This window comes from Elephantulus edwardii, unplaced genomic scaffold (assembly GCF_000299155.1).
Source record: "Elephantulus edwardii isolate Elephantulus edwardi_28Jun2011 unplaced genomic scaffold, EleEdw1.0 scaffold00024, whole genome shotgun sequence".
NCBI lineage: Eukaryota > Metazoa > Chordata > Mammalia > Macroscelidea > Macroscelididae > Elephantulus > Elephantulus edwardii.
Window position 1 is genome coordinate 21,862,871 of NW_006399774.1, and position 27,867 is coordinate 21,890,737.

Below are 27,867 nucleotides of genomic sequence, written 5' to 3' on the forward strand. Positions count from 1 at the left end.
CCACCACCACCACCACCACCATCACCACCACCACCACCACCACCACCACCACCACCACCACCGTGGTACATGTAGACGCTTCTCCAACAGCACAGCTCAAAGATATCAATTTTCTTCTGTCATCCTTATTCATGGTCCAGCTTTCAAATGCACAGCAAGCGACTGAAAAGACCGTAGCCTGAATCAGGCACATGCTAGTCTTTAAATGGACCCTGTTAATTACACAGTGTCAGTGCTCTTAGGTCTCATCCAGTCGTCTGGACTCAGTGGCCCTGCACCACAGACCTGGACCTCGCCCTGCCTCCCCACCCTCACCAGCCCGCAGTGGCTGAGCAATCCATTTCACTGAGGGTCTTCCTCTCTTTGGCCGACCCTCTATCCTCCTCAGCACAGAATCTCTCTCCAAGGGTTGGTTTCTCCTGAAAACACGCTCGAGGTAAGTGAGAAGAGGTTTCACCACCCTGGCCTCTGAGAAGCACTCTGACTGCTTCATGGAGCAGTGTTAGGAGCAGCGTTATGAAGAAGTGCGAGATAGTGTAAGCACAATTAGAGAGATAGAGACGCCTTTATTCTGAACATTCTGGGAAACTCTTCTTCCTGAGTTTTAACCTTCAGCATCACGGACTTATTTCAATTTTGGATGATCCTCGTTCTCCAAACAAGTCTGTCTTGGTTAATGCGACCAAGGTGTACCTTTGGGGCCAGGTTAGTGGGACTCATCTCACATCATTTAGGCCTGCTGTCAAGAAGGACCTGTCCTTGGAGAGAGACACCATGTTGGGGAAGGCGGAGGGACAGAGAAAGAGAGCCCCTCAACAGCACGGATTGCTGACTGTAGCAATGGCCTTGAGCAGATGAGAGAGCATGAGGTTGGTGCAGGGCAGGGCTCAGAGCTGTTGTTCCCAGGGCTGCTCAGATCAGAGGACACAGAACAACAGCAAGTATTTACTGAAGCACCGTCTCCTCTTCCTTCCAGGGGACAGCCGATGGGCTCAAGCCTCAGACCTTTCCGTTTATAGCCAAGTGCTCCAACCACTGGGCCACCAGAGGGTCCTGCAAGAACACTTGGTGTTGAGGGAGCTCTGGCGGCCTAGTGGCAAGAAACTGCACTATAACCCCAGAGGCAGGAAGCTCAAATCCACCAGATGCTCCGCTGGAGAATCAGTCAGATCTGATTTGATGGTAGACACACAAAAAATAACAATAAAAAAATTTTTTTAAAAAGAACACTTGGCGCCTGAGAGCAGGTCCCCTGAGTCCTGGCTCTCCTGCTCACTAGCTCCATGACCTTGAGACTCCAGGACCATCTCATCTTCATCTTCTAAAATGAAGCAACAGCCCTTGCAGCCTTCCCCACTGGGATGTGATGCATGGCCTGGCCCCAAATGCACATGAGAGGCTCACTTGTTCCACAACTGCACACAAACATCTGTAAGAGGACACTTACTGTGTTAACTCAGCATGTAAAAACACTGATGCTTTTACAGAGACGTATCCTCACGTGCTTGCTTTCTGGGCCTGCACCTTTTCAACACTGTTCTGTGATAGGATTGGAATGTCTGAAAAGAATTTCTCTATTTCCTTTTGCATGAGGAACAGTTCTGGTCTAACCTCACCTGTGTGATAAGGACTTCCCTGCCCCCTTAGCGGGCTCTTCCCTTCTGTGTCTGATCTTTGTAATCAACATTTGTACATGGCTCAACTCTCTGCCAGCATGAGACAGGCACCTCACCGCAATGTCGCCTCCCTAATGTCCAGCATGGGACCAGCACTTCACCATACTCTTGTCATCCTGGTGTCCAGCTTGGGACTGGCCCCTCACCATGTTCTTGCAGTCCAACCAACACCTCACCATGCTTTCACCGCCCTATTGTCCAGCTTGGACTGGCACCTTACCAGCCTCTCGCCACCCGGGTGCCCAGCCCGAGACCAGCACCTCACCACACTCCCACTCCCTGGTGCTGCTATTCTCTTCAATTCTCTGTATGTTCTCCTGCTCCCAACACACCTCTCTAATTCCCATTCTGTCAATGGTTCAAAGATTTTCCTGAACCCAAATCCATATCCCCATTGCCCCCCAGACAATCCTATGTGGCTTTAATTCCCAGTACACACCTATCTCTTTGAAGCACGGTTGTAGTGTCCGTGGTCATTTTCAATCCATGACTTCCATCAGACAACACAAATGGAGTCACATGGGTCACCCTGCGTCACCATTTCAAGTTGATCCGTCCTCACGGTAACTTATTCACGCTGCATCTTGGGTCCTGTGGGCAGGTCACCAGGAGGGACCAGTCCCTGCCGCAGGCTGTCATGCTTCATAAAGCGGAGGGTCGGCGCGGAGCAAGGCCCTGCACACGAGGGCTGACCCAGAGGGGGCAGCCATCAGTCCAGCACAGCAGGAGGATGGGGATGGGCAGGAGGGGGTCCCTGGGAACAGGGAACCTGCTCGCGGGACCGTAACAACATCAACAACGGCGACGACTCACTGCGTGTAGGTCCCGGGGCTACGGCCTTTCTTATGGATCTCTGGCGGCCAAGTGGTAAGAAGCTGCGCTGCAATCCCAAGCTGACCGTTCGTATCCACCAGCTGCTTAGTGGGAGGACAGGCGATCTCCCGCGTGACTCGCGGCCTCTGAAATGGCTGGAAGGCCAGCGATGTGTCGGTTCCACACACACCAACAACGTGGTCTTGTTTACAGAACTACTCATTTTATTATGGGGACGACTGGACACATGTGGGGATGTGCTCTACCTCCCAGTCCCTGCCAGGCACAATGGCCCTCACTTTGAGCTCACACAAGAACAGGCCTGCCCGTGTTTCCACTGAGAATGTTACTAGGGTCAGGGAGTCGATTTTGACTCCGAGCGACTTGACGTGACAGGCAGAACAGCCCCACAGCACTTCCCAGGCTGTAATCTCATGAGAAGGTGCTCTGGTGGCTTCATGCATTACGTGCTGTGCTTACTGTAAGGCCAAAAGTTCAAATCCACCAGCTGCTCTGAAGGAGAAAGATGGAAAGACTGACAGACTTGGAAACCCCGTGAGGTTCTCAGTGGTGGGAATCTTTACAGAAGCCCATCGCCAGATGTTCTGCAGAGCTGCTCTCTGGGATCAAACCCACGACCTTCTCATTAGCAGCCAAGGACTTAGTTGTTTACATCATCAAAGGTCCAGCAAGAAACCCCAAGAGCACTTCTCTTCCGCAGGGGCTCCCATCCGTCAGCACGAGCACCACCTCACGTCGTCCTGCTGGGTGCCAGCTGACCGTCCAGCGGGTTTTCAGACGCCGTGAATGGCACAGAAGGAAATTACGCAACTCTCCCCTGAGGAGCAGATGGTGCATCTGAACCACCCACCTTTGGGATGGCAGCTCAACTCCTGGCCCACTAGGCCACTTATGTCACATTGTTGTTACTGATTGCTGTCGAGTAGAGCACGACTCGTAACGACCCTATGAACAAAAGTCCTGAAGCCTTTCTATAACTATTGTTTTTATCAAAGTCCATAGAGTTTCCGGAGGCACGTGGTTTAGGAAGTGGATGTCTCTCCTGCTTCCAAATGATATGACCCATTTCTCCCTTGGGAGATGCTATCTTTATTCTCCTCCATCGTCTTTCTTGACACAGGGCTCAAGGACCTTTGGCTGTGATTCTGTTTGGAACTGCAAACACACGCACTTGACTGAGTATGGACTGGATCTCACCTCGCTGCCCCTGAAGACCAGAGACAGCCGGACCACAGCCTGGTTCGCTCAGTGACGAGGCCCCTTCCTGTCATATGACACAGAGGCCACAGGTCGGCAGGCCATGAGTCATGACTTCTAAGGCCTAAATCACTGAAAACATCTTCCCCTCTCCTTCTTTTTCTGAAATCTTTCTGTCAGTCGTTCAAATGATTGTGGTTTTCATGGAAAGAATGGGAAGCAGTAAGCGTGGCACCCAGAGTATGAGGTCAGAGAACCAGGGTTTTATTCAGAAGAATGTAAAGCTGAGCTTCCTCCCTTCAACCTATTTCAGAGACACTGGCACCTTCCAGCACTCCTCCTGCAGCTCAGCTGACCCTCTGTGCACCTTTCGACTTTACAATCAAGAACCAGCAAAAGGGGAATGGGAGACAAGAGAAGAGTGTGAAGCTGACCACGAACTAGAATTGTCTGGCATATCGTACAAGCATTTGTTTCATTAAAGCACTTTCGATTTTTTGGACTACCTTCTTCAGAAAAACTTAAATACAACTCTGGATACCAACTTCATCTTAAAGAAAGGAATTGACTCCCACTATCACTGTCATTTGAGGAGTAGGACTTGATTTTGCACCAGAGATGAGCTTCATATCTGGAAAAAGAACAGCTCAGCCCCCAAATCATTAGGACAAATCCAATTAGACCTCAAATAGCAGTACTTTTAAATATTCCTCCCACTCAGAAGAGAACCTTCATCAAGACAGTGTGAAAGCAGGCCTTGGCATGCGGGGTACGCTGCCAGGGTGGTTTGGGGGCAGCTGTTCCTTTTGGGAGCCACAGAAGGTGCTGCGTGCCTGGCACTCGTCACCCAGCCCAGAAGCTTGCCTGCTGCTGGTGACACAGCCCAGTCGGTCACCCACAGTGCACAGTTCTGTAGGAAATGAACCCAGAACTGCTGAGGGCAGTGAGCTATTGGCTGAATGTGTGCTGGAGCCCCTGACCCTCATCTCTAGAGACAGCACCCTATCAGGTGACGTGAGTGAGGCCGCCACGGGGAACGGCACGCCCTCAACCTGGTTAGTGCTGAGTGATAGAACATGAGCACAGATGGGAGAAAGGCAGATGCTACGTGGAGACAGCAGGAACTGAGGTGTGCTGGGGGCGGAGAGGCTGAGGCAGGGGCTCCCCTGAGAGGGGCCTCTCCCTCCTGATCTGTGGGGTGTTGTGCACCACTGAGCCATAACTGACCCTTGGCTGATGCTCCAGGTGTTCAGAGCCAGTGAATCACACGGGAGGAGGCTGCCCTTACTGTCCTGGGGCAACTGATGGATTCGAACCATATGCCTCAGGGTTGGCAGCACAGCTCCTTACCACCGGGTCACCAGAGCTCCCTCCTGATTTGGGAGAAAATGCATTCCTGTCCTTTAAGGTCACCTCCCTGTGATGTCTTCACACAGCAGCCCTGGGAATCGGAGATGTGAACGTAATGAAGAGTTGTAATTGGGCAGGCTTCTCTAGCACGCGAGAGCTTTTAGCTGCCATGTCCTATCACAGGAATTGAGAACACAGGGCTTTTAGGACAACCTAACACAATCGAGCCCACACGGCTTCCACCTGGACCTGCTCGGCCACCTGCTTGTCCATACCACCCAATTCACCTGGATCCTTGAGCAAAGGAAATGAGTAAGAGAACCTGGTGAAGGCAACTCACTGGCACCCTTGTGTCCCCGCAGGAAAGCCACGCACTGGCGTCTCTGTATCCTCTCAGAGAGAAGGCCACTCACCAGGCGAAGCCCACTCATGGGTGAAGCCCACTCACTGGGTGAAGCCCACTCACTGGCACCCCTGCGTCCCCCCAGGAAAGCCATGCACTGGTGTCTCTGCATCCCCTCAGAGAGAAGCCCAGTGGCTGGGGCCGGCATCTGGCATCCCCCGCACAGCCTCGGGGACCACCCCCGCCCCGCTCTCAGCCGTGTGGCTCAGCCACCTCACTCCTTCCTGGCCATCTTTATCCTCACGTCTGCATCTGGGGCAGCGTCTACCTTGCCTTTTCCACGTGAGGATCCTATCTGGGCTTCTATCGCTCTGGGTGGTTGGAAGGTTCTGACTGTGTCGTCTCAGTCCTGTATTCTTTAAATCCCCGCCGTTCTCAGCAGATGATTTTGCACAGCCCATGGTTTCTCAGGGACACACATATCACTTTACAGCTAACACACCTGTTGTGTCCATCCCTAGAAAATGTCCAAGGTGAAATGTCTCATTTCTAGTTCATGACTCTGACCTTTGCCCCTGATACGGGGTTGATATATGGGGTTACAGTGTATATACTGACAGTAAGTTAGTGTCTCAATGTCTCACACTCACTACTGAAGTTCTGAGGCACTTTCAACTATTCACTGTTCAAAAATTTAGATAAAATTGTGATGCTTTGTGATGCCACAGTAAAGGCTGGTGGACACAGGCCATCGGCCTGGGTGTCTCTCAATTCCCTCCCTTGCGACAGAATGACTTCCATGGTGTGAACATTCAGATATCACTCAGACAGGGAGCTCTGGTGGCCTAGTGGCAAGAGCTGCACTGCAATCCCGAAAGCGCGCAGTTTGAATCCACCGGATGTTCCTCTGGAGAAGGCAGGCAAACTCTTCCTGTGCCAGTTGGATCCAGTTTGATGGTACAACAAATTAAAAAGAAATATTTAAAAAAAGATATCACTCAGATAAGGTATTTTCAACCATGTCTCTGAGGGTTACTACTGTTTGTGTCCCTTAAGAATATCTGAATTTGTAGGTTCACCCTTTTCTACTAGTTCTTATCTGTTATGGATCATGTCCCCCAAAATACATGTCTGCATGGTGAGGTCACAGTTTTCAGTATTACACAATCATTCCCATAATGTGACCTGTAACTAGACAGTTGTAGGAAGATTAGGGGGATGAAACTTCCTTCAACAGGTAACAGTCCTCATGTAAGGGGAGTTTCCATGAGTTTGGCCCACATCACCTTTTCTTTCAAGGACAGAGAAAGGAGCAAGAAGTGAAGGGTGAAGGGGGGAGGGTGCGCAGGTGCAAAATCACAGGGCAGCACAGCTTGGTGGGTGGAAGAGGGAGGGGAAGGAAATGGAAAGGTCTGGGTGAAAAGACAGGGCAATGATGGGCAAGGTCCCATGGTGATTAAGTTTATAAAACATAATGCATGAGAATGATTGTATGAAACACAATGGGAATGAAGAATAGTGTGAAAAACAATGTATACGAACCTTGTGAGCAAACCAACAACAACAATAATAATAATTTAAAAAAAAGGAAGAAGAGCCAGAAGTGGAGCATGTCCTTTGGCCCCAGAGTCCATATGCTAGCAACCACCTAGACTCAAGAGCAGACTGATGTGTAAACACCTGGGACTCTCCCGGGGTGTTCCCAGGAGACAAGGACCCTCTTCCTACACTGTGAGTCAACAGACAAAGCAAGCTTCCTGGAGTTCAGACCACCAGTCTCCTAAACACAGAGAGACTGTTCAGTTCATCCACTTGAGTTATTTCTATCACAGTGGTGCTGAATAACTAAGATACTATGCATCAGTTCTCAATGATGTTCAAATATAGCTCTTCATTTAATCAAAACCACCATGTGGTTCTCAACAAGAAAACACAGCAAATATAACTTAATAAAAATAAAAATAGGCAACGTGTAAGAACAGATAGTTCAGAGCAAGAGAAAATTAAATGGCAAGAACATAAAGAAAATATTATTGACTCACTAAACACAGCCAGAAAAAGTTAAAATGAGCTATTTTATAACTGACAAATTATATTAAATTATATAAATTGTATCACCAAAGACAGAAATTTCTCTTTGACATTTTTTTTTTGCAACTTCTATGTTGTGATAGTGGGTAGGGATGGAGAAGGGTGGTCCCTGATGACTGAGAAACCAAACATTTCAACATAAAAAAACCCTCAAAACCAGAAATGCAGGGTTCTGTGCTAAAACAGGCACCCCTTTACTGGGAATTAAATCATTAATTCTTAAATTAGTATAATGTAATCACAAATTCAGTAAGTTAGTAAATAATTCAGTGATTTAAGAACCAAATTATTCTTTAATGACTAGTTTAAGTTTTCCCATAGGGGCTTAATTTCCAAAGCAACTGAACCTTTTTACTCCTGAGTTTAATTACACTTGGGAAGTGGGTCACTTCTGAGCTGAAGTCTCCAGCACTGATATTCATGGACAGCAAATGGCAGGAACCGTGGATGGTTCACTGAGTGAGCACGTCTTGGGCTTATGGGCAGTAAGCTGAGCGGGTTAGGGGACAAGTGGGGAGCAGGAAGAGTTAGAGGTAAGACAGTGTGTGGTAGCCAATGCCTACAGCCTCGTAACGCATGCGCAAGCCATCAGGAATGGTGGTGACACCCTCAACCACTGCTTCCATCATTGTGCCTCGGTTTCCTCAGACAGACTGGTGGCTGTAGTTGCATCTCATCAAGTTGGAAGCAACTCATTGCTGACCCTCCAGGGGATTTTCAGAGGTCGTGGACTGCTTGGGAGGAGATTGTGCATCTCTTCCCTGTGAGCAGCTGGTGGATTTGAACTGCATGCCTTCAGGTTAGCAGCACAGCAGAGCTCACCCCTACATACTTAAAACAGTTCCATTTCTAAGAAGTCTTGTTGATGCAATAGTTAAGCATAGGGCTGTTAACCTGAAGATCAAGGATTCAAACTCAACCAGCTGCTCTTCCAGAGAAAGACTGTGATTGGCTTCTGCCAATGACAGTGAAGAACCAGCCATGAGCTTGTCTGGTACGTCCTCTTCCATGAGTCAGAATTCCGCTCTGTCACGTGGAACTCTAGGAGTCGGATTTCTGCTCTGTTCTGCAGAACTGTCATGAGTCAGAATGCACTGGACACACATAACAACAACAACAGCACGTAAGTCAGTTCTGCTGGTTAGTAAAAGCTGCTGCGTGCACCAAAATTCATCTCAGAGTCTTGGGGTGACGGGGAAGAGGTCTGTCACCCATCCACACGTGGGGGCTGGGTCTACGCATTCACACACCTGTCTCTGCCTCCTAGAGCCCACAGGGGTTTGCTTGTGACTGCTTTTTGGTTCAGTGATTATGTGTATCACCTCTATTTCATTTTCACCATCCTCATACCGTTCAATATTTCCCCACTAACCCATTGTGTCATTCACTATTTTCCCAGCCCATTGCTTTCTGTCACTGGACCCTTAAGGGTCTTTGGTAGTATAGTGGTCCAAGAGCTTGGAACAATCCAGGATGTAGGTATACCAGTTAGAGAGAAAAAAAGGTCACCAAAAATATGCCTTATGGAAGTCAAGAGAGCCTACAAGCACCTTGTTTTAAAAAGCTGTAACTAAGATTGGCTGCTGAAAGTGAGGAGGACTTGAAGCACTTGTAGAAGATCAAGGAACAGTCTTCAATATGGATTGCACCTCACTGCCAAGAAAACAAAGATTCTTACCAGTGGCAATATGATAGGCAACATCATGATAGATGGAGAAAAGATTGCAACTGTCAACAACTTCATCTGATTTGGATCCACAATTAACATCCTTGGTACCAGCAGTCAGGAAATCAGGAGATGTATTGCACTGGGAAAGTCTGCAGTCAGGGACATGTCCACATTATTGAGGAGTAATCATGTTGGTTTGAGGACTAAGGTGCGTCTGATTCAGGCCATTGTCTTTCCAATCACTTGCTGTGCATCTGAGAGCTGGACAGTGAATGAGGATGACAGAAGAAGAATTGACGCCTTTGAGCTATATTGTTGGAGAAGACACTGAATGTCTTGGAGAGGGTGCAGCCAGAATGCTCTTTTGAGGCAAAGTTGTTAAAGCTTCATCTCACATACTTTGGGCATGTTGCTAGCAGAAGCTAGTTCTTGGAGAAGGACATGATATTTGTCAGCAGAGGAGAGGCAGACCCTCAACCAGGTGGATTGACACAGTGACTGTTGCAATGGGCCTGGTATGTCAGGAAGTGTGAGGATGGCGCAGGACAGGATGGGGTTCAGATCTGTCGTTCACAGACTTGTTACGGGTCATACTTGACACGATGGCACCTAACAACAACAATAAGAAAACCAAAGCTATCAAATGCGGAAATGACAACCTCTTCAACAAATGGTGCTGGTAAAACTGGACTTCCACCTGCAGAAAGCTGAAACAGGAACCACATCTCACAGTATACACAAAAATCAACTGAGGTGAATCAGAGATCTGGGAGTAAAGCCCAAGACCACAACGTTCATAAGAGACAAACTGAGATCAAGCTTAGAAGTGCTAGTCCAAGATACAAAGAGACTGCCAAATATAACCAGAAATGCACAATCTAAAGAGGATTAAATTAATGAATGGGGCCTTCTAAAGATTATATTCATGTGTGCATCAAAAACATGGTAGAAAGAAAACCTTCATTGACACTTTACATTTATGGATCCTGCTTTAATCCTGTGCACCCCACCCAGTGAGGTCCACATGCATAAGATGCCTTTTATGCAGTTGAAAAAATGGTATTTAAAACAAAGAGGCTGTTGGTCTTGCAAAATTCAGTCCCTGGAGTTGTTGCCATCACCAAGGCCTTATTTTCCAACTAATTCACCTTTGTTTTCAACTTAACATTTCAATTACAAGTAATTATCAGTACATCTCAATTACATATTTGACCAATTTCAGGCAGCAGGAGTTAGCAAAAATCTTTAATTTCTTTGTTTTTGGCGTTAGTGATTGCCATGCAAATCTGAACAGTAATCATATTAACTGGTATTCTGGTGTTCGCATGGACGTTGTCTTTTCCTCTGACAACATTACTTTCCATCCTAGGTCTTGAAAGGTGATTTCTGATGAATTCGATGCCATTCCTCTTTTGGTGGTCAATTCTGCTATAGGAGGCCATATGATTATTCAATTCAAAGTAGGTCTAAAATGCCAATCTTTATGAATTAAATTTTTTACAACTTCTAATTTTCCTTGATTCATACCTGTCTACAGTATGACATACATGTATTTCGTGTTCTGATTAATAATGGATGTTGGTGGTTATTTTTGATCCGTTTGAGCCACGCACATCAGCACATGAGGATCCCAACACCTGGACTGCGTCCACATCATTACCCCCTCCTCTGAGATGTAGCTCTCCCCCGCTGTGTTCTGAGGGCCTTCTCTGGCACTATCTCAATGTTCCACTGCTACACACAAGCCTCTCACAGGCCATTTCCTCCAGAAGTAGAGATCTAGGTCTTTGTTCCAAGTCTATCTTATTCTACACGGGTGAGCATGCTGATATTTGAAATACTGTTGGCACAGCTTCCAGCATCATCGCACCTCACAAGACACTACATTATGACAAACTGGTGGATGAGTGGGGGAAGAAAATGATTCTCCAGGATTAGTAAATGTCAAATAACAAAGGAAAAGAACAGAGAGAGACGAAGAGAAATTCTATTGCGTTCTTTAGCTACCTGCATTTCAATGATAGCTAGCAACAACAATGACATTTAATCTTTTGAGTCTCAATCATCTCAAGGATTTACAGGGGCATAAAGACACCTTCTATTCACAGGATGTCTTTCATTGTCACCAAGAAGTATTTATCAAACACACGCTCCAGGTTCTGTTTCTGCCTCTGAGTCATCATAGCTGAAAGCAAACCAGGGGCCCTGAAGGTCCTTCAGTCCTCAAACAAACATGACGTTCTCGATGTAAGGGACTGCATGGAGGGGTTCAGTCTTCACATGTGCTGTGTTCTGTCAGGGATGCTGCTGGGGTGGTTCTCAAGGAGCTGAGCGAGAAATGCAAAGACAGAGCTTTGCTAGTGGTTTGAATCTACCAGTGTCTCCACAGGAAAGACGGAGAATCTCCTGCCATGTGACTTACAACCTCAGAGACGCCCCAACCCCCAACCCCCAACCCTGAGAGTCAGTTGTGGGTTGGCTCTGACTTTAAGGTAATAAGTGATATAAGGATATTGTATATTCAACCAGAATCTTCCACATAATATTCAAAATTTCACATCTATTTCTTAAGCCTTTATGTAACACCCTTTCTTTCTTTTTACTGTGGTAAATACTCATATGGTATGATTACTTGTATGTCAATGAAAAATGGTGAACACGAATTCAAGAATATCTGATGGATTCTATTTCGTTTGCTTTCTCTGCCAAAGCATCATTTCAGATCTAGAATGTCACAGGTAGCAATTTAGATACAATTTCTGCACCATGTGCTGGTTTAAAAGCAGCCCGGTCTGACAGTTCATTTTTACTTCCTCCAATGCAATCAGTATACACTGTATTCTGCAGTTGTTGTTGTTGTTGTGTGCTGTCGAGTCAGAACTAACTCACAGCTGACTGTCCAGCAGGTCAGTAAGTCACACAGGAGGAGACTGTCCATCCTTCAGTAGACTTTCTTATAATGTGTACATGTGCATGCACTTGTGTGTGTGTCACGGGTCATGTGTATACAGTGAGTGTTCACTTGTACATGCAATCAAATACTGATTCTTTTCATGACAGATGTACATAGGTATGACGTATATATATTATGACATATACATATGCTTTTCAAGAAGATACATATGCTATGAGTTAATCTTCTGTTTCAGAAAGATGGAATGGATGCTTTTTTCCCATATTATGCCTAATAGGTACAAGGAAAAATTCGAAATAGTCTGTATAAAATAAACGAAAGTAGACTGAAAGTGGAGAGCATAGGCACACCAGCTCAGGACCTCGGGACCCAGGACGGACATTACGGTGAGTTTCTCACTTACTCCCACGCTTGGATCAGAAGGAGCGAACAATGCAGACAGGCTCAGTAAACAGATGTAGGCGGCAAACAGTTAATTTATGACTAACTATATAGCAACTCTATACAGTTTACATATACTGATTTTCTTTATTATACACACACACACACACACACACACACACACACACACAAATGATAACTACTAAGATAAAAAGAAAATAAATTAAGAAAGAGAGACTTACATGTTTGCCAAACTGGTAAACATGCATATTGACAGAAAAAACTATGTAAAGCTTGTTGTTGTTGTTGTCATCATTATGTGCCGTTGAGTCGCCTGTGACTCATAGTGACCCTATGTACAACACCTCTGAAGCCTGCCCTCTCCTGAGGCAATCTCACTGACTATGACACACCTATCCTCATTGTCCTAGTCATAGTATCAATTCATCTCATCCGGGGTCTTCCTTTCCTGCCCTGTCTCTTCACCCTTTCAAGCATGATGTCCTTCTCCAAGGATAGGCCCCTTCTGGCCACATGGCCAGTGTATGTGAGATGGACCTTCAAAATCCTAGCCTCCAAGGAAAATCTTGCTTTCACCCTCTCCAAGAAAGACCTATTTGTTTTCTTGGCGGTCCATGACATGTTCAAGACTCTTCTCCAGCACCACTACTCAAAGGCATCAATGCTTCTTCTATCATCCTTAATCATTACCCAGCTCTCTGATGCATACATAAGAGCATGGACTGGATCAGGCTCACCTTAGTCTCTAGACTGACATCATTGCTTTTCAGTACTCTGGAAAGGGTTACTTCCTCACTGCTGGTGCCAAAAGTGTTGACTGTGGAGCCGAGCAAGCTGTAACTGTTAACAACCCCAATCTCTTCTCTATCCATCATGATGTTGACAATTGGCTCAGTGGTGAGAATCTCTGTCTTCTTGATGTTGAGCTTCAATCCATATTGAAGACTACAGTCCTTGATCTTCTGCAGCAAGTGCTTCAGGTCCACCTCAGTTTTAGCAAGCAAGAGTGTGTAGGTGGCTAATGAATCTTCCCCCAATCCTGATGCCACATTTCTTCTCATAAAGGAGACCTGACAGAGTATGGAAATTATCATACAGAATCACTCATATCACAAGCAAGCAAAATCCTGCTTAAGATTATCCACAAATGACGGGAACAGTACATTGACAGAGAACTTCAAGAAATACAACCTGGGTTTAGAAGCTGTGGCACTAGAGACATTATCATCAATATCAGATGGATGTTGGCAAAAAAACAAAGAGCACCAGAGGGATATCTATCTGTGTTTCATTGACTATGCAAAGACATTTGACTGTGTAGATCACAACAAATTGTGGTTAGCCTTGAGGAGAATGGGAATCCCAGAACAATTGATAGTGCTTATGCAAAACCTGTCTTTTGGCCAGGAAGCAGTTCTTAGAACAGAGCAAAAAAAACACTGCATGGTTCAAAATCAAGAAGAGAAAGTGTCAGGGATACATCCTGTCTCCTATAAAGTTTAAAGTTAAAAAAAATAATAATCAGGGTAACAAAAGATGGATGTTGATAGAAAAGGGTAAGATGTGGAATAGTCTTCAAAATTCCAGAGAATACAGACTTCCTACATCTAGTGAGCCTGGAGGATCCCTTCTCTATTCTCCCGAGGATACTTTTTAAATTGTGTTCTGTCACTCCCACTTGAAGTGATCTTTTAACTAAAAAGCAAGTTAATTAAAAAGTAAGGAATCTTACCCTTGAAAATTATTACTTTTTTTTCCTTTTCACCTTTTCTGAGATGGTATTGCTAAACATTTTTTTTCACAGTCAGTAGGTTTTCTTTTCACTATGTTGGGAAAAGGTTTTGATGTGCACAGAGATTTAATCTCTAGAAGATCCCATTAATCAGTTTTATCCTCTTCAGACTGTGCATTTCTGGCTGTATTTAGCAGTATCTTTATACCAGACACTAGGCCTTCTAAGCTTGATCCCAGTTTGTCTCTTACAAACTTTATGGTTTTGAGCTTTATTCCTAGGTGCCTGACACACTTTGAATTGACTTTTTGTGTATGGTGTGAGGTGTGGATCCTGTTTCAGCTTTCTGCAGGTAGTAGTCCAGTTTTGCCAGCACCATTTGTTGAAGAGGTTGTCATTTCCCCATTTGATAGGTTTTATTTCCTTGTCGAATATCAGTTGACTGTAGATAGATGGATCCATTTCTGGGTTCTCAATTACGTTCCATTGGTCTATGAGCCCGTCATTGTACAAGTATCATGCTGTTTGGTCAGTATTGCTGTGTAGTAGTAGGTTTTGAGGTCAGGGAGTGCTATGTTTCCCACTTCATTTTTTTGTTTTTCAGAAGTACTTTGTTTATTCGGGATCTCTTTCCTCTCCAAATAAACTTGACAATTTCCCTTTTGATCTCCTTAAAAAATGAATTTGGTATCTGTATTGGGATTGTGTTGGACATATAGATTGCTTTTGGTTGGATTGTCATTTTCACAATATTGAGTCTTTCTAGCCACTAACAGGGAACACTTCCCCATTTATTTGGGTCCTTTATTCTGACTGGGAACCAACATTCAGCAATAATCTCTCAGACAATGGTCTCATAACGAAAGTTTGCAGAATACTTCTGGGCCACCAGAAGAGAAAGACTGATAATACAATTACAAAATGGGCAAAAGACATGGAAAGAATTTTCACAGAGGAGGACATTCGGATGGCCAACAGAAACATCAAGAAATGCTCAAAATCACTGGCAATAAGAGAGATGCAAATCAAAACCACAATGAGATACAATCTTACCCCAGTAGCAGTGGCAAAGTTTAGCAGAACAGCACATAACAGATGTTGGAGAGGATGTGGTGAGATATGAACTTTTATACACTGTTGTTAGGATTGCAAAATGGCACAACCATTCTGGAAGGCAGTTTGGCACCTCCTCAAAAAGCTGAACATGGAAATTCCATAGAACCCAGCTATTCCACTACTTGGAATATACCCTGAGAAAATGAGAACTGAGGCACAAACGGAGCCTTGTACACCAATGTTCATAGCAGCATCATTCACCATTACAAGAACATGGAAACAACCCAAATGTCCAACCACAATAGAATGGATTGAGAAATTATGGTACATTCACATAATGGAATACTATGCAGCACACAAGACCTATGATTTTGAAAATTACGACTTAATTTGGAAAGAACTAGAGAGCATTATGCTAAATTAACTAACTAAGTCTTATAAGGACAGATAGTGTATAAGAAGATCATTGTAGAATCAGTACAAGGACCCAAGACAGGGATGAGGGGAGCAGAGGGGTAAGGGTAGGTAGGTAGGTGGGGAAGGTCACACAATTTAATGGTTGAGTGAAGGAAAGGGTAAAGATCCAGTGTGAAAACAATGTAAATGAACTTTGTAAGTAAGCCAGTAGAAAACTAAAATAAAAAAGAAAATTAATACTTTAAAGTATAGAAGAGAACTTGGAGTAGTAGCAGCGAGACAAAATTAATGGAAAAATGGGTAAAAATGAGAATGTTGAAGAATAATCAACATTACTTATATGTACAAATCACTGACCAGGAGATAATTTTGCTGTACACATTTTCACCAAAAATGTAATGAGATTTTCTTTCCCCTCCCCAAGTGGCAGATGGTGGAATAAGTTTATTCATATGTACAGAAGAGTTGGTGTGTGCACCAGCCCAGTTTGGTGGCGAGTTCTTTGGCCTTGGCCTTCTCCAGCTTGGCAATGCAGGCCACTGACTTGGGCCCCAGGACGTTGCCTCCCCAGTGGTGGTGGATCTCATCATATCTGTCGTTGTAATTGGTTCTGATGGCTTCTACCAGCGTTGCCAGAGTGCCTTTATCTTCTGGGTTCACCTGCGTGAAGGCAACAGCAGTGCAGATCTTCCGGTGGACGAGGCAGCTCAGCCTGGCCTTGTCCTTGATGATGCAGTAGGGAACACTCATCTTCCGACACAAGGCAGGCAGGAAGACCACCAGCTCTATGTGGTCCACGTCGTGTGCGATCACCACCAGTTGGGCCTTCTTGTTCTCCACCAGGGTGGTGATCGTATTCACCCTGGCATGGAGGACAGGGGGTCTCTTGGTGGGGGTGTCTCCTTTGCCAACAGCCTCTGCTCCTTCTCCTTCTTGGTCTCTAGTCGGTACTTGTGGGCCAGCTTCAGCAGTACAGTAGCCATCTGGTAGTCCAAGGCCTACTGGTTAATGGCGGGTGGCACCCTGAGTCGTTTGTAGAGGATTGCCCTTTGCTGCTGCAGTCGGATGTAGTGGGGCCATTTGACAAAGCGGGTAAGGTCCTTTTTGGGTTGGATGTCCTGCCCGATGCCAAAGTTTTTGGGTCTTTTCTCAAACAGGGGATTCACCACCTTCTTGGCCTCCTGCTTCTTGACCACGGTGGGCGCCAGGGCCACCTTCTTCCGCTTGGCCTTCTTTCCCTTCTGCATCTTGGGTGGATGGGTGAGAGAGAGTGAGAGATTCTTTTAAAGAGAGAGAGTAATAGATTATGAATCTTGGTATTGCAGTAATTAAGTTCTTGACTTCTAATCAAACAGTTCAAACTCAACACTTGCTTATATGAGAAAGACTTAAAGACTAAAACTAAGCTAGACCACTGTTGCTGGGTCTGATTTCACTCATAATGACCTTAGGGACAGAGGACACAGAATTTCCAACATTATCCTCTTTCTACTGTCTAGTGCTTAACAACTGGGTCCACTGAGCCCAGGGTTGTTCACTCCATCCTTCATGAAGGGCATGAAAACTGAGTCCATGGTCATGGATTACAGAAATAAAAAGATGGAATAAAGGGGGGCAAATCACTTTACTAATCAAAATTTTAAAACTCACAATTTGTCCTAAATATCTGAACGGCACAGGCCAGAGGATGAATCATTAAAATGGAAGGTAAAATAACAGAACATGTTCACCTCACAAACATGAAGGAGAGTAATACAATCCTAGCAAACATAAGAAAGGAAATAAGAGAAGAAAGCAAAAAAAGAAAAAAGTGTGCACACCTTAATAATACAGAGTTAAAGATATCCCCATAAGACCTATAGACACCATAGAATAATGAGGTAACACTATAAAATGAACAATTCCACACACACAAATCAAATGGGTTAGGTAGAATAGACATATTCCTTGATAAATTAAAATGAATGAATCTTACATATTATTAAATAAAGAACACAAACAGCCCTGTAAAGCACATAGAAAAGTGCCAGGAGTTCAGGCTGGATTTAGAAGAGGCTGTGACACCAGGGATATCACGGCTGGTGTCAGAAGGATCCAGACTGAAAACAAAGAATACCAGAAGAAAGTCTATTTATGTTTCATTGACAACACAAAGACATTTGACTGTGTGGATCATAACAAGTTATGGGTAATATCGAGAAGAATGAGAATCCCAGAACACTTAATTTTGCTCATTTGAAATCTATACCTAGACAAATAGGTTGTCATGGGAACAGAATAGGGAAACACTATTGTTGTGAGGTGCCCTCGAGTACGACCCTGTGAACAACAGATCTTAACCCACTCCTACCTAGTGCCATCCTCACACTTCCTGATACACTAGAGCCCATTGCAGCAGTCACTGCATCAATCCACCCTTTGGAGAGTCTTACTGTCCTTTGCCAAGCCTCTGTCTTTGCAAGCATCTGGTCTTTCTTCAAGAAATAGCCTCTCCTAGCAACATATCTGAAAGTATGTGAGGTGTGGCTTTATCATCTTTGCCTCTACATTTTTCCAAAACAAATTTGTTTGTTCTTTTGGCAGTCTCTGGATATTCAGTGCTCTTCTCCAACACCAAAGCTCAAAGGCATTTATTCTTCTTCTGTCATCCTTATTCATTGTGCAGCTCTGAAATGTATAGCTAGCGATCGGAAAGACCATGACTTGAATCAGATACACCTTAGTCTTCAAAATGATATCAATGGTCCTCAATAATTTGAAAAGATCCCTAACTTCAGACTTTCCCAGTGCAATATATCTCCTGATTTCCCGACTGCTGGCACCAATGGTTCTGATAGTGGATCTAAAATGAAGTTGTTGACAGTTTCAATCTTTTCTCCATCTGTCTTGATGTTGCCTATAGGTCCAGTGATAAATATTTCTGTTTTCTTGAGGTTGAGTTACAATCCATATTAAAAGCTGTATTCTCTGATCTTCCACAACAAGTGCTTTAAGTTGTCCTCTCAGCAAGCAAAGTTGTACCATCTGCATAATACAGGTTATTGATGAGTTGTCCTCCTTTTAAATTTAATTAACAGTCAGTTATGGGTTGGGAGCATCTCATTTAAACCAATTAGGACCCTGTGGATGGACCTTTGTGATTAAAAGTTGGTTGGGGCTGAGAACCTTTTGTTTGAAGCAGTTGGTATCTGGAAGGTAGGTCTTTTTTATTTGGCTAATAGTAAATTATGGGATGGTAGGTCTTTTAAATTTAATTAACAGTCAATTTTTGGCTGGAAGCTTCTTGTTTAAACCAATTAGGACATAGTGGATGGGTGTTGGTAATTAGAAGTTGGTTGGAGACTAAGGGCCTCTTATTTGAAGTAGTTGGGAACCAAAAGGTAGGTCTTTTTTATTTGCTTAAAAGTCAGTTGTGGGCTGGTACTGATAACCCAATTACAAAATGGGCTGAGTACATGGAAAGACTTTTCACAGAGGAAAACATTTGGATGGCCAACAGACACATGAAGAAATGCTCAAAATTACTGGCAATAAGAGTAATGCAAATCAAAACCCCAATGGGATACCATCTCACCCTAGCATCAGTGGCAAAGTTTAGCAGGACAGCAAGCAATACATGTTGGAGAGGATGTGGAGAGTCGGAACTCTCATACACTGTTAGTGAGATTATAAAATGTTGCAACCACTCTGGAAGGCAGTTTGGCATTTCCTCAAAAAGCTGAACATAGAAACTTAATATGACCCAGCTATTTCAGTAGTAGAAATATACCCCAAGGAAATTAGAACAGAGACACAAATGGAGATTTGGGAGGTCTTTTTGAGTTAATTAGCAGTCAGTGTGGGGCTGGAGTCTCTTGTTTAAACCAATTAGGGCCCAGTAGAAGGGCCTTTGTGATTAAAATTTGGATGGGGTCTTGAGCCTGTGGGCTCTGGGCCTGGTTTGAAGACCAAGGAAAGTACACACTAAATTGTCAGTTTGTTGTATTTGGGGAGAAGATTGTTCTAATTGGTACAGCACTTGTCTTGTCAGTTTGTTTTACTGAGATAACTTCTAGGTTGCTGTGATATTGAAAGCTGTGCCATTAGTGTGTCAAACCTCTAAAAACTAATGAACAGTAGAGAAATGAGGATACTGATAGTGTTAGTGGGAGACACCAACTGGAAGTCAGTTGAAATGAGGAAAAATAATGGCAAGCAGCCTTTAATAACTGAAATGTGAAATGTATGTAACTTAAATGTTGCAAGATCAGAAATTGTAAAAAATGACACGGAATGCATGAACATTGACATTTTAGGCATTAGTGAGATGAGATGGACCAGCTTAGGCCGCTTTGAATCAGAGAATCACAGATAATGACTATGCAGGGGATGAAACACAGAAGAAGAATGGTGTTGCATTCATAGTAAAAAAGTCAATTTCAAGTTCTAACCTGAAATATAATGTTGTGAGTAATAGGATATTATCCATACACATACAAGGAAGACCTGTTGATACGATTATTATTCAAATATATGCTCCTACATCTAGAGCCAAAGAGGAAGAAATTGAAAAATTTACCAAATCTTGCAGCCTGAAATTGACCAAACATGCAATCAAGATGTGTTAATGATAAGGGAACATGACATGGTTTGAAATTACAGCACGTGTGTCAGAATTGTATGCTCTTTCTATACCAGTTCAGTCTGTATCCTGAGCAAATTATCTGAGAAGCTGGACTTTATTAAGAACAACGTGGCGTCCAGATTGGAAGAAGACATTAAGAATAATAACAATGCAGATGACACAACCTTGCTTGCTGAAAACGAGGACTTGAAATATTTGCTGCATCAGATCAGAGGCTGTAGCATTCAATATAGATTACATCTCAATATTAAGAAAACAAAAATTCCTACCACTGGACTAATAGGCAGCATCATGATAGATGGAGAAAAGACAGAGACTGTCAACAACTCCATTGTATTTGGATCCACAATCAATACACTTGGTACCAGCAGTCAGGAGATCAGAAGATGTATCGCACCGGGTAAGTCTGCCGTCAGGGGCCTTTCTAAATCACTGAGGAGCAAGGATGTCAGTTTGAGTACTAAGGTGTGCCTATTTCAGGCCATGGTCTTTCTGATCACTTGCTATGCATCTGAGAGCTAGACAATGAAGAAGGATGGCAGAGAAGAAATGTCTTTGAGTTGTAGAGAAGAATACTGAATAGCACACGGACTGCCAAAAAAACAAACAGAAGTTTTGTGAAAAGTACAGCCACAGTGCTCCTACAAGGGAAAGATGATAAAGATTTGTCTCACATATTTCGGGCCTGTTGCTAGGAGAGGCTGTTACTTGAAAAGGGACAACATGTGTGGAAAGGTGAGGGTCGGTGAAAGAAAGGGAGCCTTTCAATGAGATGGACTGACTCACAGCTACAGCAATGGGCTAAGTGTGTCAGATACGTTGAGGAGGGTACAGGGTAGGGCAGGGTTCAGATTTTTCGTTTATAGGGTGGCTGTGAATCATACTCTGCTTAGTGAGAACCAACGAGAACAACAATTGTTATAAAGAAAACAGAATTCATAATTGCTAAAGCTTTCAAAAACAAAACCTCCAGGCCCAGATGGTTCACCGGAGAATTTCACCAAATGTTTAAGGGATTAACACATTTCTTTACAGTCTCTTTCAAGGTACAGAAGAAATTGAGACATTTGCCAATGCTTTTTATTAAACTAGTATTATTCTGGTGCCCACACCAATGACAGCATAAAAAGATTGTTACTGAAGAGTACCTCTTAGGAATATAAATGCAAAAGTTTAAACGAATTTTATAATATCAAACATTGTGGTTGTGGTGTGCCATCGAGTTGGAACCAACTCTCAGCTGACCCTCCAGTGGTTTTCAGAGGCAGCCAATCACAAGGGAAGAGAATGCCCATCTTTCTCCTGTGGAGAAGGTGGTGTATTTGAACCGGCTGCTTTGCAATTCCTTAATCACAGGCCACTCGAGCTCCCTCACAGCAAATAGAATTCACCAATATATTAAAAACAACTATACATCATGATCAGTTTTAGCTAAGTCTAAGGATACAAGAATGTTTTAATTATTAAAAAATAGAGTGAAAATCACAGATCACATCAGTTATTGCAGAAAAACATTTGACAAATTTCTGTATTCATTCATGATAAAAACTCTTAGGAAATTGGACTGCCAGGAAAACAAACAGGTTCATCCAAGAGAGAGTGAAATCAGGCTGCTCCTTGGAGGCAAGGAATCTGATGCATGTTGCAAGGGGGGACCAGTCCTTGGAGAGGGACATCATGCTTGGGAGGGTGGAGAGACAGCGAAAGAGAAGAAGACCATTGATATGAGATGGATTGACTTAGTGACTGGGGTAATAGGGGTAGGTATGTCAGAGACAATAAGGTTGGCACAGAATAGAACAGGTTTCAGGGCTGTTGTACATAGGGTCACTATGAGTCACAAGCAACTTGATGGCACATAACAACAACAACAATTTATAAAAAAAATAACAGCTAATATAATAATTTTAAAGTACTGAATTTTCCCTCCTGATTGGAAACAAGGCAGGAATACCAGCTCTAGGTTTTATTCAGAACAGTCTTGGGAAGGGTGGATGGTGAGTGAAGGAGGTGGCCCTCAACCAGGTGGACTGACTCGCTGACTGCAGTAATGGGCTCTTGCGTGTCAGGAAGTGTGAGAATCGCACAGGACAGAACAGGGTTCAGATCTTTTGTTCATCGGGTCACTATGAGTTGTACTCGACTCGACTGCACCTTACTGCAGCAACCTGGAAGTTCTGGTCAGACCAACGAGATCAGGAAATGAAATGAAAGGCATGCAGATTACTAAGGAAGAAATAAAATTTACATTCAGTAAGATTGCCTGAATAGAAAATTCTAAAGAATGTGTGGTAAATAAACAAAATCAATGTAGTAAGATATTTAAAAAAATTGGATATATTTACACGTTCTAAAAATTAACTCAGGGATGTGTTGGTGTTGCTCTGTGCCATCGAGTAGCCTGCGACTCATAGCAACCCACAGTATTTTAGCTCTGAATTTTGCCCTGTCCTAAACCAGTATCAAGTCTCTTACAGACCTAAGCCCATTTTTCCAGCACCTTAATCTCTAGATTGACATTATTGCTCTTCAGTACTCTGGAGCAGACATTCCCAGTGCAATTTATCTTTTGATTTCCTGATTGCTTGTGCCAAGAGTGTTGATTGTGGAATTAAACAAACTCATGTTGTTAACAATCTCAGTCTCTTCTTTGTCTATCATGAAGCTGTCAATTTGCCCAGAGGTGAGAATCTTTGTTTTTTTTGATGTTGAGCTTCAATTCATATTGAAGACCTCAGTCCTTGACTGTCTACAGCAAATGCCTCATGTCTTCCTCAAATTCAGCAAGCAAGTTTGCATCATCTACATATTTCAGGTTGTTGGTCAGTCTTCCTCCAATCCTGATGCCACATTCCTCCTCATAAAGCCCAGCCTCCAGAATGATCTGTTCCGCATATAGATTGAAAAAGTATGGGGATAGGATGCACCCCTGACATACACCTTTCTTGATCCTGAACCATGCAGTGTTTTCCTGCTCTGTTCTGATTACTGCTTCCTGGTCAAGATATAGATTTCCCATGAACACAAGTATTCTGGGATTCCCGTCCTTCTCAGGGTCAGCCACAATTTGTTGTGATCCACACAGTCAATTGCCTTTGCAGAGTCAATGGAACACAGATGGACATTCCTCTGGAACTCTGTTTGTGGCCAATATCCGTCTAATGTTGGCCAGGATGTCCCTAGTGCCACAGCCTCTTCTAAACCCAGCTTGTACATCTGGCAGTTCTCTGCTGATGTAATGCTCTAAGTCGTTTTTGTTGTTGTTTTCTTCATCAGGATCTTGCTTGCATGTGGTACTAGTGATATTGTTCGATAATTTCCACACTGTGTCTGGTCACGTTTTTTTTTTTTAAATAGGAGTAAATACAGATCTCTTCCAATCAGTTGGCCACGTAGTTGTCCTCCAGAAGTCTTGACATAACCTGGTGAGTACGTCCAGGACAGCATCTGTTTGCTGAAATACATCAATTGGTATCCCATCAATTCCTGGGGCTTTGTTTTTTGCCAAGTCCTTCAGAGTAACTTGAACTTGGTACAGTGACTGTATACTCCTTCCATCTTCTTTTGATGCTTCCTGGCTCATTCTACCCTCAGCATCCTTAAGTATTGCAATCTGAGCCTTAAACTTGTTCTTCAGTTCCTTCAGCTTAAGACATGCCAAGTGAGTTCATCCCTTTTGATTTTCCTACTCCAGCTCTTTGCACATTTCATTATAAGACTTTGCTTTGTCTTCCTGAGCTGCTCTTTGAAATTTCTGTTCAGCTCCTTAACTTCTTGATTTCTTCCCTTTGCTTTGGTTTCTTGGTGTTCTGGCACAATATTCAGAGTCTCTTCTGACATTCATCTTTTCTTCCTCCTCTGTCTTTGTAATGACTTTTTGCATTCTTCATGGGTGATAATTCTTGACATCCTCCCCACAGACCGTCTGGTCTTTGCTCATTAGTGTTCAAGGTCTCAAACCTGTTCCTAAGATGGCCTTTAAATGTGTTGGGATAGAATTCAGGTCAAAGTTTGATTCTTGTGTATTTGATTTTATTTTCTTTAGCTTCAGTTTGAAATTGCCTATGAGTAGTTGGTGGTCTGTTCCACAATCAGTACCTGGCCTAGTTTTCACAGTTGATATTGAGCTTCTCCAGCATTTTTTTCCCCACAGATGTAGTCAATCTGATTCCTGTGTAGACCGTACGGTAAAGTCTGTGTGTGTAATCACCATTTATGTTTCTTAGAAAAGGTATTTGAAATTCATATGTTACTGATTGTACACAATTCTATAATTCTATCTCCAGCCTCATTCCTGTCATTAAGTCCATGCTTTCTGACAACTGATCCTTCTTTACCAATCTCAACTTTTGCATTCCAGTCACCCATTATTATTTACACATCTTTGTTGCATGTTCAATTGATTTCTGACGGCAAAACTTGGTAGAAGTCGTCTATGTCCTCCTCTTTGGCCCTGGTGGTTGGTGCATATAATTGAATGATAGTGGTATTAACAAGTCTTCCTTATATGAGCATGGATATTATCCTCACTCACAACATTGTATTTCAAGATGGATCTAGAAAAAGTCTTTTAAACTATAAATGTGAGCCCACTTTTCCTCACCTTTTCATTTCCAGTGTAGTACATCATGATTATTTGATTCAAAATGTTCCATGCAAATCCATTTCATTTCACCAATGCCTGTTGTTGTTGTTGTTAGGTGCCGTCAAGTTGAGTACAACTCACAGCGACCCTATAAACAAAAGATCTGAACCTTGTTCTGTCTTGCACCATCCCCACCCATACTTACTGACACCCAAGAGCCCATTGCAGCAGTTACCATGTTCATCCACCTGGGTGATGGTCTTCCTCTCCTTCACTTACCCTCCGTCCTTCCAAACATTGTGTCTCTCTCCAAGGAATAGTTCCCCCTAGAAATATCCTTGCCTCCAAAGAGCACTCCAGCTGCACCTTCTCCAACACGCGTTTATTCATTTTCTTCTCCAACACCACAGCTCAAAGGCATCAGTTCTTTTTCTGTCATTCTAACTCATTGTCCAGATGTCAAATGCATAGTAATCAGAAAGACTACGGCCAGAATCAGATGCACCTTAGTCCTCAAACTGACACCACTAATCCTCAATAATTTGGAAAGGCATTTCTCACCACTTCCTAGGATGTCAATATTTATGTGTTCCACTTCTTCCTTAACAATCTCCAATTTTCCTACATGCATACTTCTCACATTCCAAGTTCCAACCAGTAGTGTCTGTTCGCAACTGTCCCTCCTTCTTTGTGATTCCCAATATTTATTGAATAAAAATATACCACCATTTAAAATCACTCAAAAATTAAATGCATAGATGTAAATCTATTAAAATATTCATGCACCTTGAAAACTACACAGTACTCACGAAAGAAATGGAAGAGCTAAATAAAGTCATATTCATGGACTAGAAGAAAGGATGATACTCTTCTTAGTATAATTGATCTTTTATAATGATTTCTTTACACACAACCATTTTGTTTATGTGTTTAATCCAATATTCTTTCAGTCCCCAAAGAATGAAATCTTCCTTGCCCACCATTTGAAGTCCATCATCGACAGAAGTTATCACTCTTCCACTTGAACTCTGCCAATGCCTCATCAGTCCACTCAATATTTCCCATACAAATGTCGGGAAGTTCTTTCTAAACCTTTATTCAGATCGTTGCCCATGGTTGGAATAGCAGTCACACACCCCTTTGCCTCCTAGCTCTGACCCTTCCTCCTGTTTCCACCAGTCTGGCTGCTTTTGTCAGTCCAAGCCCACAGGACCTGCTTCAGACACTTTCTGCTCTTCCAGTCTTTAAACTCATTCTTTCTTGGACAGTATGTCCTCTTCTCCTGTTGGACTCACTTTATTGACATAACGGCCCAAACAAAATTGTGTATCATCCCTTCTCCATCAAAACCCACTAGGTGCCCTGCATGGAGTCCTAAGGGTGCTCTGGTGGCCTAGTGGTAAGAAGCTGTGCTGCAGTCCTAAAGGAACATGGTTTGAATCCTCCAGCTGCTCCATGGGATGGACACGCCCCTCTTAGGTGATTTATCGGCCCTGAACACCCACCGGAGGGGCAGCTGGGAGTCAGTTCTGAGGGAACAACACAAAACAAGCACATGGATTAAGAGACGGTGAAATGCATTCCTGCTATTTGCAAAACGTACAAATGAAGGCTCACACTTTGTGGTTAATCACTTAGAAGTTATAAACCAAGCTAACAAACTGTTAATTAAAATTCTATTCTTATGTCCTAACAAATACCCTTCAAAGCTCTCATGAGTTGTCCACCCACACCTGTTCCCTTGTCAGTTTTGCGTTTCATCACCGGCCCCTCTCCCCTCGGGTGAGAGCCCAGGTCCTGATGCTCACAGAGGAAGAGTGCTCAGCGAAGGAGGATTCGATTCTTGACACCTTCTTTAGAGATGAGGCGAAAACCACAGGAAAAACTGTCCCTGGATCTGAGAACACAGCAAGATGGTTCTACCATCAGCGTCGCTCGCGTGATGATGAGCTTCCTTCATCTCCTGGCCACTCCCAAGTGACAGCCTACCTCACCCCTGCAGGCCCTTCTCCTGCACCTCCTGCACCTCCCACACCTCCAACATCTCCAACACCTCCCACTGCTGAGCTCACTCACCACACAGCCTATCTCACCCCTGCAGGCCCTTCTCCTGCACCTCCTGCACCTTCAACACCTCCAACACCTCCTGCACCTCCCACTGCTGAGCTCACATGATCACACTGATGGCCAAGAATTATCGTGTCATTCATTCTTTAACTACAAGAGCTCTAGCTTCACAAGTCAACCTGATGGGTAGTTGGAGTCCCAGCAACCAGAACAGCAGAACTTCACCCAGGGGACTGGCTTTTCACATCTGAGTTAATGTAAGGTCACTATTTTGTTCTTTGTTTTTATAAATCATGTTTGATTGAATAAAATGAGGAGGAGAAGAAATCTAAAGAGAACAAAAGGGGATGAGAAAGTGGGTCCTATTGACAATTGGTTTGATAACCATGGAGATAAATGGTGCAAGGGGAAAGGGAGGAAGTGGTGGAGAGATTTTGCTTGTTTTGTTTTTTGAGAACCTACATCTAGAATCTGGGTCATGGCCCTGGGCAGAAAACAGGAAGCTTCATCTGGGTTGTGGAGAGAAAATAAAGAGTAGAAATACCTAGTAGAGGCTGAAACCAGCTACAGAAAAAACAAGACAGGAAAGATGAGTCTCAGGATCTGGAACATTCCATCCTCATCATCCTCATCATAGCCACGTGGCCCAGCCAGCAGAGCACGGACCCGAGCTGGGTACCACAGGGCAGAGCACAAACGAGCTGGCCTGTGACTTCTGGAACTCAACCCATCCATGCTGCAAGAAGAAAGAACTGGTGGTGTGGTGGTGCAAAGACGGGTGACAACTTACCGCCCCATGAGTTCATACGGTTGGCACACCCATCCTACCGCTTTCCTGCAGTCTCTGCTGTCACCCCATGAGCCCCAGCTCAGAGCTTCACTGCTTCCTGCCTCATCACCTCCCTGCCTT

At 43.8% G+C, this 27,867-nt stretch overlaps 1 protein-coding gene across 2 annotated transcripts in view; it reads right to left on the reverse strand.

The window, feature by feature from the left end:
* The window catches only part of RPS6KA2 (ribosomal protein S6 kinase, 90kDa, polypeptide 2), a 336,292-nt gene that overhangs the window by 181,435 nt on the left and 126,990 nt on the right, over positions 1–27,867 (reverse strand). Inside the window, exon 4 of one of the 2 annotated variants that reach the window (XM_006882783.1) lies at positions 7,543–7,560. The exons of the other annotated variant lie outside the window; for it this stretch is intronic. Coding sequence (XP_006882845.1) covers positions 7,543–7,560 — 18 coding nt within the window. The remainder of the gene's footprint in view (positions 1–7,542; positions 7,561–27,867) is intronic. 2 annotated transcript variants of the gene reach the window in all.